The sequence below is a fragment of the Lepisosteus oculatus genome, chromosome 9 (assembly GCF_040954835.1).
Source record: "Lepisosteus oculatus isolate fLepOcu1 chromosome 9, fLepOcu1.hap2, whole genome shotgun sequence".
Classification (NCBI taxonomy): Eukaryota; Metazoa; Chordata; class Actinopteri; order Semionotiformes; family Lepisosteidae; genus Lepisosteus; species Lepisosteus oculatus.
In genome coordinates this window covers 37,935,602-37,949,479 of record NC_090704.1, presented here as the reverse complement: position 1 = coordinate 37,949,479, position 13,878 = coordinate 37,935,602, and the positions used below count along the sequence as shown (strand labels likewise).

Genomic DNA, 13,878 nt, shown 5'->3' with positions numbered 1-13,878 from the left:
CCAGCAGTGATAGAATGTTCAACACATTTTTTTTCTTAACAATGAAAAACCCAACAAACTGTAAAAACAATTGTATCATTGCTTATTATTACTGATCATTATGGTTTAAGCTATATGGTAAATACGTTGTAATATACTGTAAGTAAATAAGCCTGTCAAATTGGAATAAAGGCTGTTGTTATATTGCAATTATGTTGAAATCTGAAATAGTAACCCAGATTTTCATAAAAATGTGATCATTCAATTAATTATAATTCTGTCTAACAAGTTATGTCTTTAACCAATGTGTGCAGCCAACATTAAGATCTTGATGTGCAATCTGCTCCCTAAGTGCAAAAATTATAAAGAAACTATAAATAACACAAAGAAACTTGAAAATATTTATATGTGGTATAACAATAAGTGACAGGAAAAATAAAATAATGATTCAGAGCACAAACAAGAGAATGGGACATCATTATCAGCGTCAAGACACTAAAGCAGAAATGGGCTAAAGATCAGATCATTGTTGGCTCAAGAATACCAAAAGTCCAAAGAATGGTAGGATCCAAAAAGTCCAAAAACAACTTCCTGTAAAATGCTAAAACATGTTCATTAACTTGGATGTGAACAGACAGCAGGGTGTGGAAGAATCTTGCCGAGACCGTCATCCAGCAGTAGACCAATAGTGGCAGAAGATGATGTTTTAACGATGATGATGTAAAGTGAAGAAGGGGGATACAAAATAAAATGATCAGATAATGATTCTGCTTCTAATGGTTTGTATTCTGCTTGCATCTGCATTTAACACTCATTGCTCTAATATCTAACAAAGTCTTTATTTCTATCTGTGCCTTTCTATATTAAGAAACACAATAAAAGTACAATGTGAACGGTATCATGCTTCAAGTTTTAGTGGAAGATTGTGCTACTTGTTTTGTTCTCTTTTGTGCATGACATAACTAGTTAACAGATAACCCAGAAAATATGACTTTTTTCATCTCTTGAAATATGCTTAAATGAATGATACTTTAACCCATTGTGCTTTCAATTGTAAAAACAATGCCTTAGAATTTATTACAGTGAATCACGAGTTTCCATCTTTCTGGACATTTTTGGATAGTGTTGATTTGATCACGTACTGTTATTTTCTTTTTTACTTTGTATTCGAATTTAAATAATAGTTTAAGATAAAATAAAATCACTTTATTAGCCATATACAATTTCTTGCATTAGGAATTTGTCTTTTCGCATACCCCATCTCGCTCTCCATGAGATACACAGGCACACAGATGGGGAGAGAGAAGCTTGGGATCAGAGCGCAGGGTTAGCCATTTATACAGCGCCCCTGGAGCAGCTGGGGTTAAGGGCCGTGCTCAGGGGCCCAATGGAGTAGGATTCCAATCATTTATATTCAGGAAGAAGGCATCCATAGTAATTTTTTTCCCTTGTGGACAGTGACTAGTACAAAGACTACAAAAAACAATAACTTATAGCTTGAAAGCTGTCATATTCCTGTTGTCTATATTAATACATCGAGAGAATGATAATTACAGGGGAAGTTACATTGAAAAATGTGTTTTGGTGAGCTGATGAGTGCTAAAATTGTATCTGCTGTCATTATGTAGACTGTGTTGTATTTGCAGTGCAAACGCATTGTGACATACAGTAGCTACTGCAGAACATGTTTATTCTACTGATCACAAGGCAAGGTTATCCAATGCATTATAACAAGGCCGAGTATTATGTACAATTTAAAGAAGTACATATTTGCTTTAGTGTTTGAATATCTGCCATTTAATGTTCGAGAAAGTAATTTGTATTTTCTTTTTAAAATTAAACATGGAAGTGTATAAATGAAAATCTGACCTTTTGGCAAAAGTTTGATTCCACATTGCATACAGTATGCTGTGTTGACGGTTATGGATTTAGCCCAAAGCATTTCAGGATGGGGCATTAAATGGTGCATGACCTGTGAATGCTGGTCAAGGACATGGAGCAAAAGAAGAGTCATCTGAGGTAGAAATCATGTGAAAGCACAAAACTAAAAAGGACATTCCTTCTGTTCTTACACTGATCTTTCAGTGAAAGACATAATATTAAATGCTGTGGTGTCAGGAATATCCCATTGAGTTTGAAATCTACTGATTGTATTTTTGCTTTGTTTTAATTGGTACAGAGAGGAATTGATAAACTTTGGTTATGGGTTGGCAGAATGAAATCACTTCATTGAGACTACTTTTTAGTTCAATATAGATTCGCTCCTACCATCTTTATTTAATCTCTGAAAGTCTTATCAGTCCATAGGTCTTGCCTCAGTTATTCTGACTACTTACAGCAAATAACTATGATTATACCCCAAGTATTCAATGTCTGCTTGATAGCATAATGGGGTGGAAAATATATAGGTGACTAGTTTCTTTTTTTCATGCTACAGAGTTTATCTATCTACCTTATATTGTTACCTCTCTTAATTCTAATTATTTACCATTTTATTTACAACATGCAGTGTTTATGTATTACTGTATATATGATAGCAATATCATATATAAACCATGCTTACATGGTACTTATCCACTTGATGTACATCTCAAACATCTCCATCCATTCAGAAACTGTGATAACAATTCTTTCTAAACATAGTTAATGGCTATACAGTGTTAACATTAGTTGTATAGATTGCAATTCCACCTTTATACAGTAAATACAACTCAGTCTTGCCAAATCTATATTTTGGTTCATTACACCTAGCATATTTCTTGCTTTATTTCTCATTCCCATTCTACTCTAATAGAGCAAGCAATCACATATGGTGATGTAGAAAGACAAAGAAACAACACATAACAGGGACAAAAGCAATCAAATACAAACCCAGACCATACAGTATGTGTACAGCTGGCAGCTGGACACATACTTTAGTTCTAGGCCACTTTAAGACAGATTTTTAAGGTTAACTCAAAACAGAAAATAGTGTGTAAAACAGCTTTAAATACTCAATGAACTACATCAGGGCTAATTATCCAAGAAGCCGATTAGACTATCAGTATGTCTTTAGGCTGGAGATGAGAACTTACAAACTTCACATATTGTAGATAGGACCTCCAGGTCCAGGACAAAATGCAAAAGGCAGAAATGCAATTCCCTGTGCTACTGTGCAGCCCTGACTCTGTTGTAATTATTCCTAATGCTAATACAACAGTAAGCTCTGTTCAATTTTTATATTTGATCCTAAAATGACCTTTAGTGAAAACCAGTGCTTTGTAGGTTCTGTCATAAGTTACAAGTACTATAATGTGTTCCTTCTATACTGTTTACTTCTTCACTCATTAGCCCAAATCTTCAAAACCCATAAGAGAAAGATTATTATTCAATTTGTTTTGCAGTGACTGTGTGCTACAGGACTAGTGACCAGGGCTTTTTGTCACTTGTTCTATGAATATGTAGGAAGAAAAAAACAGAAGGACTGTTTTTTGGAACCTTCGTCAATGCTCTCTTATAAACACACATCCTGCTTAGGGAGAAGGAGGTGCTCTAAGTGGTGAGAAAACATTAAGTCTTTCACACTGCCTGTGGTGTATGTTGTGCAGCTCTTGGCTGAGCATAATCTCCATTATACGCAGTTCTGAGAAAAAAATGGAACAGTGAATTGCGACATTCTGCATGGTTATAATAAAACAAAATCCTATTCATAAAATAATTGTTCTCCTGAACACTCATGAAACAGGGCTAACAAATTATTAAAACATACTGTATAAAAATGCATATGCCACACTGTTACAGAATCTCTGAAGTACAAATTATTCTTTACGTTTTTAGGTTCACTTACCCTTTATTTATATTCATGTTCTATCCATGCTCAGTATAGAGGACAGAAATGCAAGTCAAAATAAAAAATATATTTATTACTACTGTATGTACTATGTAAAATAAATAATGTACACATTTATATTAGAAATAACATAATACAAGGTGTTCTGTTTCACAGGGGAGCAGCTATAATGTTTCTTGAATTCCAAGTTCCAGTCTCAAGTCCCTCTCTCCTGGGCTGAGCTCTTGGGTCTTCATTTTTCAGTCTTCGTCACTGTTTTTCTTCATTCTTTTTTCAGGCACTTATGAAAATGATTATTATACTTTTGAAGTATAACGACTTTTTAATCCTTTAAAATCATTCACCTTAAATATTGTGAAAGTATTAATTGTTCATACTCAAGTAAAACTCCCAGTTTGATGAGCAAAAAATCCAACGTACAGTACCTTATGCAGAACAAAACAGAAGGGAGAGCAGAAACTTTGTTTAAAGTGCGGAGGTCTTATACATTTCTGCAGCTACTGTATAAACCGAGACTCCAGATTGCGGGAAGATTACGATACTGTGTAGCCTGTAGGCATAACCAGTTACAATGTTATTGGAGAGTGGTTTGTAATTAACTAGTACCTGGTGTATTGGTGACGCTAGCGCTGGAGTGATGTAAGAGTCAGAGATGTGGGCGGATCTGAGCAGCATCTCTTGAGCTGAATACTGTGATTCTCTTTTCATTCAGTGCCAGTACTGAAACACTTAGCAGCTGGAAACACACAGAGGTAAGTATTTTCCTGTTGCAGGAGCAGGTTTCTACTGTAAGATGTGTTTCTTCCTTTTGTTGTTATTTAGAAGAGGTTGTAAATAGACTTACTGTAATTTTTGCAAAGCCCTTTAATGTTGTTTAAGAAAAGGCTGCAGAATGCAGGCTGTAAAGAAATTGCAGACGCAGCAGTTCACTCGCAGCAGTTATATTAGTGTTTCACCACAACTCTGTTAGATTTTGTTGCATGTATTAAACATTGATTGATTTTGTAATATTTTAAACGTTGCACGATGTGTGGGAATTAGTTTCTTTTTCCTCCGCAAAGTTGTCCCGCAATGTTTATAAATTGTGTGAAAATGTTAAAATTTTGGTCTTTGTGTGAATTGGAATAAAAAAACACATTAAATTAGTAACGACGAGTTGAGTTTTCCCGACTTTGCCTAAGCAGTGGAGCTGTAAGTGGTGTTTAATCTATTTTTTCCGTGTTAAAATGCGATGGAATGTTTAATATCGCATGAACAGAATGTATGGTTTAGCTAGAAAACTTGCCTTTTTTTCTTTTGATTTCAAACTACTAAAACAAAACGTCCCCAATGTGAATTCCAACACTGTAAATTGCATATAAGGGTAAATATTAGTTGTTCCTATGTATTCAACTTACAATGTGTTGTTGTCTTGTCCATTACTAATTACATTTGGCCATTTGCCGTTGTAGCATGCAATATCCCTACTGTGTAATGCTTGGCCAAAATATTACGAATAAATCAGATTTGTATGCGTTTTTCTGTCACCACAGCTTTCACATTAACAAGATGTAGAGCTCCATTAATAACAGAGTTCTCCTTCAGTGACAGTCGTCGAAATCTCCTGTGGGGACTTTAACGCCCAGTTATTAAGCTGAATTCCAAGCAAGATATGGTGTTTTCTCCATCAGATAAAATCTTGGCAAGCAGAGAACCAAAGACGTCGTTGGAAGATACACGATGAATGACTCCAGTTTCCCGCAGAACTTGACGGATTTTGCAAGCTTCCACCCATTTCTCATAATATGGGTTCATTAACTCTAAGAATTGCATACAGCTGGAACTGGGTGTCTGAAATGAAACCCTGGAGAAAAGCGCAAGACTTTCTCAGGGCTGCAGAGACAAGCGAGGAATAATCATTGCCATTTCTTGTGAGAGAGAAAAAAAAAAGGTTTTAGCAATTGAGTAAAAACAAAAACGGCAAGTCATGGGGATACAGCACCTTTTGCTTCTTTTGATATATTTGGACCCTCTGAATGTACTTGCTGCCGCTACGGGAAAGAAAAAGAATGCTCTACCTAAGCGAAATCCCAAGGCGAAGGAGGTGAACGGCACTGTAGTTCCCACTGCGGGAACTCCAAGCATCACTCAAGCAGTGCAGCCTAAAACAGGCAATCATGAAACGTGCCTCGGTTACTACGATGTGAGCGGACAGTTTGACAAAGAATTCGAATGCAATAACACCGATCACCGTTACTGCTGCGGAAGTTGTTTCCTTCGGTTCTGCTGTCAGTTTAAAGGGAATCGATTAGATCAGACTACTTGTAGGAATTACCACAAACCAAAATGGGTCATCGTCCCCTCTCAAGCTCCTACTCCGACAGTAGGGACTTACGATCCGAATTTGGATCAAACTAACACAACAGTCTATATCACCTGTGGGGTAATAGCTTTTATAATCGTTGTCGGAGTTTCAGCAAAAGTTGCTTATGACAAAGCAACGCGACCCCCTCAGGAAATGAATGTACACAGGTAAGTTGATGGATTTTATTCTCCACTCTTGTTAATTATAACGCTTTTACTATTAAACTAGATTGCTATCCATAAATATCTGTTTTCAGACAGTAGCAGGTATATATGATATCATCCCCAAAAAAACGTGCTCTAAATTTCGGGTTGCTGCAGAAAGGGGAAAAAAAAATACATTAACCAATTAAATTTAACAGCGAGAAAATTGGTCTGAAATTTTAACCTGATATCCCCTAACCATATACAATATAATTATACACTAATATTTTCACTTTGTGCAACAGTAGAAGTACATTTTAAAAATTAATTCCCTAATTTCTGTTTACTGTACACATCTGAAAAATGTGAATTTAAAAAATAAATTAGTTTTATACGATTTGAAATCTGATAGAATATGTAAATATAGTGCATCATGTACACAAGCTGCAGTTGTTATTATGCATTGATAATGGAATTATATGGTAAACAATAATTTGGAGTGTTGAATGAGTTAAAAAGTGCACACAATATATTTTGTTTAGTAAACTATGGTTAAGTAGGGACTAACAAAATCCACCCAGTTTCTTTCCTAATAGAGAATAAGTACAGTGGTGGGGAGCTGGTTTCAATATAGTACGGTAAATATGAAAGTAACAGCAAGTTGTACATGTTAGTTGTACATAGAGTAACATTTTGTTGTATGTACAGCAGGTGTTATTATGTTACTTATGAAGTTTAATCAAAATATCAAAACTACCATTGTACTGTGAAGGTCAAAATGGTCCAGTTTTGACATTTCATACAAAATATGTTATGATACAGGGCGGAATGATGAAACACTGGTTTGCATTGCTGCCTCACAGGGCTGGGGCCCTAGGTTCAATTCCAGACCTCAAGCGATATGTGCACTGGGTTTTTCTTTTCTACCTGTGCTCACTTGGGTTTTCACCCAGAGCATCAGTTTTCCTGCCACTGTCCAAAAACATACTGGTACTGTAGGTTAATTGACTTATGGAAAAATTGGTCCTCCTGTAAGTGTGTGCACCCCTGTATCTGTGTGTACCCTGTGATGGACTGGCGTGTTGTCCAGTATGTATCCCAACTTGAGCTTGTGGCTTGCTCTGGCTCTCTCACAACTCTGTATTTGATAAAGTGGTTAGAAAAGAAATGGATGAATATTATGGTGATGATTTCTAAATGTTTCAATGCAGGATAGTTTTTTAGTGCATAGTTCTTTTGTGCTGTATATGTGGGATTTTCTATGCTTTTACTATACCTTGGCATAGTGCTTTCTTTGTGTTTAATTTACAGTGGTAAGCTAACAAGAAAGTTATTTTTTTAATGTAACAGGGTTAATGTTTTAATTTATACATACAAATATACTGAGGATATATCAGTTCTGGAATTTTCTGAGGTTTCATTGTCAAATAATTAAAATGTACTGCAGCTTCACATAGAAATGACACATAAAGCTTTTGGGTTTTATGAAGTCTATACCTTGCTTCCCTGCTTTAGTAGTTTATGTTTGTGTAATTCCCAAGACATTGAAGTATTATTTGTTGAAGTCATGCACAGTTTTAGGACTGTACATAGAAAAAAAAATGTCCCCCAAATCAAGAGCAGGTGTTTAGTTATAGATATAAGAAAAGGTGCTTTATGTTACATTATGCAACCACTGCATAACATGTTAACTTCTGCTAAATGTTAACAATTGCAGCTGCAGCCCAAGAATAAAATTGTTGCCATCCTTAAAATTGTTTTTCAGTGTTAGGATTGCTAATTGAGAAACCACATTCAAAACCGGCAAAGTATACTTTGCTGTGTGATTGACTGTTTTATGCAAAGCTGCTCATACACACCCACTGCTTACAGTACAGGTACAGTATGTGAATGAATTTAGCATTTAGAAAGAATCTGTAAGAGAAAGTCACAGAAAATGGTTGACTTTTGTTGGCATTAAGTTGGGCCCCTAGATGTTCAGTGGGATTCATGTTGAGTGATGGATCAAAACTTTCAAGCTACAGATGAGTTGTGATGTTCTGGCTTTATTTCCGTCTTTGCTTTTCTTTGTGAGCTCTAGGGAAATTGTCAATAAAAATGCAAATACTATTCAGATAAATGACCATTGGTTTAGGCCGGTCATCAATTCTTCTTTTAGGATTTTGATACATCATAAAAATTCTCATTTGAATCATTTGAAATAGTAAAGTTGTTTTTTACACCTCTACCTGGTGGTGCAAAAGGGCTGCCACAAATCACCCAGATGGGAGCCACATTTCATTGGTGTTCTAGATGATAAAATGCTGTGAAGTATCTTTGGAATTAATTCTGGTGAACAGCTGTGTACAAAAATAAATTATTTTATGATCAGTATTGAATAATCACACCAAAGAGTGTTCCAGTGAAATATATGAACTCCATTGATCTGGTGTGGGATAGCTTTCACTGATACTTACCACAATATCCATACTGTACATTCATTCCATTGTCCTGAAATTTGTTGTAAATTACTTATTAGAAATGGGTTTAATTTTGCATGATAATTGATCTAAAAAGTATAAGGTTTTTGATGCCTTAAACTGGACAAAAATAAATACAAAATAACATTCCCACCTTTCCTAAACTCTGTTTTACAGTAAAAACGTTATTTTCAAACTTGCATGTCTAGTAAAAGGTGACTCTTCTCTGCATTTGCATAGTCCGTATAGAGTATATTAGACTGACAGTTAAGACTTTAAACCACAGCTCAACATCGGCATACTCAATAAATAAGATAAGAGCTATCTTAAAAGGAAGAAAAATTATACTAGCAAATCTTTCTCCTACAGTATCAGTGTAGCTACTGTATTTAATGTAGTATAAATGGACAAATTTTGTTCAATCTATAAAGTGCAAAAAAAGCATCAGTGATTGCTATGATTGTTAGAGAACCAAAAATGTTCAACATCAAACAAGAAATAAACAACACAAATAATTTTCATTCTTAGAATTTGCCTTACTCTGAATCAGTATGATTCTGTTCATAGGATACAGGAATTTTTCCCCTAAAAATAATTCTCACCATAAAAAGCAGGATTAATTAAGACAGTATCCATTTGTCCATCCATCCATTTTGTAACTGCTTTATGCAATACACAGTGATGAGGAAGACAGAGCCTATACTGGCACGCAATGAGCACAAGGCGGGATACACCCTGGACGGGGTTCCAATCCATTACAGGTCACACACAGATACAAACACAGACACGCACACACATACACCTAAGGGTCAGTTTTCCCAGAAACGAATTAACCTACCAGTTTGTTTTTTAACTGTGGGAGGAAACTGAAGCACCCAGAGGAAACCATGCAAAGATGGGAAGAACATACAAATTCCATGCAGATAGCCCAATTGAAGGGCCCCAGCGCTGCAAGGCAGCAATGTTAACCACTGCACTACTGTGCTAACCCAGTAAGTTAGTAATTAAATATAAATAAAGTAATTTATTGGAAATGACTACCACACAAACACGCAAGCATAATTATGAAAAGATTTGAGTGGAGAGGTGTGTCTACATGTGAGCTGCAAAATAACAAGAAGAGGTTGATCCCACAATGAAACATACAGTACAACAGGAAGAAGAGAAAACACAGTGTTTTGCTAAGGAGCCTTTTTCAGGTGTGCGGAGGAAAAGGGGAAAGAGCAAGAACATAAGGAAATTGTGAGTAAGCAGTACAAAGCAAAGTGAAGGTAAAACCCAACTGAGGATCATTTTGGCTTATTGAGATGTCATTCTGAAGTAACAGTCCTGAAATCCCTATAAACGAATGCAAACAGATCAGTGTATTCGTCTATCACTGGTAAGTTTGGGAACTATCAGCTTGGAGAGAGCTTTGAACCTCACTTCTCTGATAAGTACCTTAAAATGTTTAGCCAAACATCCTCATATTTTGCCAATGTAACTGGAAAGACACTTTTTAATATATTATATTTTAAAAAAACAACATGTATCAACACATTCATTTTAGTAGCAAAGTTGCACTGGGACAGCTGTACATTGTATTGCGTTATCCCTTTATTATAATGTATATTAGGATCTAGAACGCTAACTTACTGAATCACATGGCAAGCCATCTTGTATTTCCATTCAAATGGCAAATCCAGTTATGTGATAAGTCAGGTTAGGCCAGATAATTTCAATTACTTAAATTATGTGGACTCAATCAAGATATAGATTATTTGCAAAGCCATAAAAAGAAACTGCATAACAGAGAATAGGCAGTTCCATATGATTCAGAAGGCATACCACCACCAGTTTTGGATCAACGTTTACAGAAAATTATCCTTAATCATTATTACATACCGCAAATTTCAGATGTGTTTTTGGTTATGCGTACAGTATATACACACAGCAAAACTGAAAAAACGTTTTATAGTGTGTATCTGAATGAAAAAGCAATATTTTGCAATTTGTCGTGAAATGGCAAAGACAATCAGAAATCTTTGATTTCTCACCTGTTAGACAAGATCTGAGCTTTTTTCATGTAATACTTTTCCATATTTGAGTCTATTGTTATTAATCCATTTTTATATAAGCAAACATGGGGATTTTTTCCTAGTTACGTATTGTTACTTGCAGAAATTTCTACCTGAAATAATTACTTTGTTAAAAACATACAAAACATAAAGATTTTGCATCTAAAATGTTTGGGATTTACTGAATTTATTTCTTGTTGTTAATAACCATAGTCATAAAATTGTCTACCACTAATGTGTCTGTGAAGTAACTGTGTTTCAGGAATGGTAAATGACAGTGATAAAACAAGCCAGACTTGTGATAAAGTGAATGGAATGAAGTGAAATCACCCAGGAGCATGAAATATTGTCTTTTATTGAATTCCAATGAGCTAATGACATTTTACTGATATATAGCACACTTACTTAAATGAATAACCTCATTCAAAACCTTATGCGTCTGACCCTGTAGAGCTTTTTCTAAAACTGCAAGTATACTATCTTGATTGAAAATATTTGCTATAGAGCTGTACATTTTAAGAGTGGCTGATCATTTAAAAGTGATTCAAAAAGATTCATGTTACATTTATTAGCAAGTGCTGGTACAGATGTACTGATACAACATTATATTGATAAAAAAGAGGATATAAATAAAAATTAAGCACACGTATATTAGGGATTCATAGATAATTGTACTTGATTTAAATAATTGATTTTAGAATAATTTCTAAATGATTCTTAAAATTAAAACAGGAGAATAAATGTCACAAAATAATTATACCCCTCTGAATATTATGTTTTATTAGCCAATACATTCTAGAAGTAAAATCTAAATTAATTCATATTTTTAAGCTATACCAATTTATACTCATCAGATGTCATCATGCCTTTGCTTTTAAATTGTTTTACTGTACATTTCTGCAGATTTCCTTCCATGTTCTGAGTAAAATAACTCTGGAATCTGCAATACTGGACTGTAAACTATATAAAACACAGTTGTAGTCTATTTTCTGAGCTCCTCTCATTGAAATACTTATGCTACTGGGTTGCCACATTAAAATTGACAGCTGTGTCCTAAGAGCTTTAGTGGAATATAGGATTAGTCTTATAGTTTGGTCACAGCTTGCTTATTATACTGTTTGGTGTATTTTTTTATTTTATTTTACTGCGCTTTGGACCTAACAGACTATTTCCATTTTGATTTAATTGAAAGATTCTGTGGTTGGCTTGTCAAATCCTTGCTCCATCTTAAACGTCTTAACAGGAAACACCCAGAAATCCAGTGAATAAAATGTATAACGGAATATTGGCATCATAATACTGTATATCATTTTAACAGCTTTGTACTATGTTTTGTCTTTAAACCTACATAACAATGATTTTTGAATGTGAATGATGATACATAAACCAGCATTATTTGAATAAAAAACATCAAGCTTTAAGAGTCACCACAGAATGTCTCAGAGGAGTCCCCGAAATCCACTCATTAAAATCCTTTATATAAAGCTATTTTTTACCCCATGGAACATGACTGCATGCAAGTTTTTCTTAGGATCTTCATAAATTAAATTCTATGTAAAATTTTGGTTTACTTTTTAGCCTATATTATCTTTTGAAAAAAAAAACATCAAAATGACATCTTTTGCCTGCATAGCACTGCTAACTTTAAGACCTTGTGCTGCTTGTGTGATGCTAAAATATTGATGTGTGCTTTTATTTGATTAAATGAGAAAATTGAACTGGCTTATTTACCAGTGTATTTTCTAAGGTACTATGTAGACTGTATAGACTTTAGTATATCTGAAATTCAACAGCCTGAATATAAACGAAAAGTACTATAGCATATAACTGTTCTCTTGCACTGGATCCTTGTAAATAGACCTTGTGAAATAGACTTTGAGGTTCTCCTGCTCACATAAAGTGAATGGTCTAGCTTCAGATCATCTCTTGGAGTTACTGCATGAGTTTAGTACAGTTTTTTACCTTATTTTACCATTTTGGCATTCGTACTTATCTTAAGGCCAGCCTGCACACTATGAGTGAAAAGAGCTTCTTCCTACAATATGTAGCACTGTGTTTATGGAACTCATTTTCAAACACCATTAGAGACTCTATGGGTGTCAAAAGTTCAAATCTTGCATAGCTATCTTTTCACTAATTTTAAATTTTAATAAAACATCTATTTACATGATGGTGTTATTTAACAGAAGTTGAAGAGGAGGTCAAATTCTTATGGCATACTTCTGCTCTCCTACAGATGCAATCATTTAAAATGTGTGAGGTGTAAGGCGGTATACCGTAACAAGCGCCAAGGAATGGCGATCAGCACAGCTTCTCTCCGTTTTTATTTTTTCAGATAATCTAAAATAATGCAGGACAGCACTATTGTGTAGAATCACCAAGTGGCACAGTGACTCTTTAATGTACCACAGCTGCATGTGGCTGTCATACAAGTCTTATTTAAATATATTAGTTAAAAATAATAACATATTAATTATAAAAATGAAATGTTCATTAAACCATTAGGATTTTCTTGTGCTACTCATACCATACAGTAACAGAATTTTCTAATTTGTAATTACATACAGTATACAGATCGTTAACTTATACACAGTGAGTTTAAAAACATATTGTATTTAAAACTAAATAAGTATGTAAACAACAAAAAAGGAACCTGTAGTGATTTAAATCACACCTTTAAATCACACAAGCACACCTGAAGAAGGCTCCACGGCCGAAACGTTGTGTTCTCTTTCTTCTTTTTTTCAGCATGGAATAAACCTATTACTTGTGATTAAATTATTTTCAAAGAATGACAAGTCAGCACACTTTTGCCACAACAACACTACTCTAATTACGTCAAAATGTTTTTAATTTATAATACCTATATAGTGTGTTTCTCAGCAATTGGATGCAAGTTTTCATTCAGTGTGTTTTATTCATGTTTCATTTCAAAACACTTCAGGTTAATTTAGTTTCACTTAATCTGCAATTCTAAAATCAGTCATTTTAATTATTTGTTGATTATATATATTTACATAGTTTTTAATTTAGCTTATCCAATCACAGTGACACAGGAATTCAGTGG

At 34.5% G+C, this 13,878-nt stretch overlaps 1 protein-coding gene across 5 annotated transcripts in view; it reads left to right on the top strand.

Annotated features, from left to right (window-relative positions):
- Positions 1-4,490: 4,490 nt before the first annotated feature.
- The window catches only part of shisa6 (shisa family member 6), a 120,224-nt gene continuing 110,836 nt past the window's right edge, over positions 4,491-13,878 (top strand). For all 5 annotated transcript variants that reach the window (XM_015356712.2, XM_015356711.2, XM_069194498.1 and 2 more), the window contains exons 1-2: positions 4,491-4,560; positions 5,341-6,319. In XM_015356712.2, coding sequence (XP_015212198.1) covers positions 5,775-6,319 — 545 coding nt within the window. In that variant the 5' untranslated portion in view covers positions 4,491-4,560; positions 5,341-5,774. The remainder of the gene's footprint in view (positions 4,561-5,340; positions 6,320-13,878) is intronic.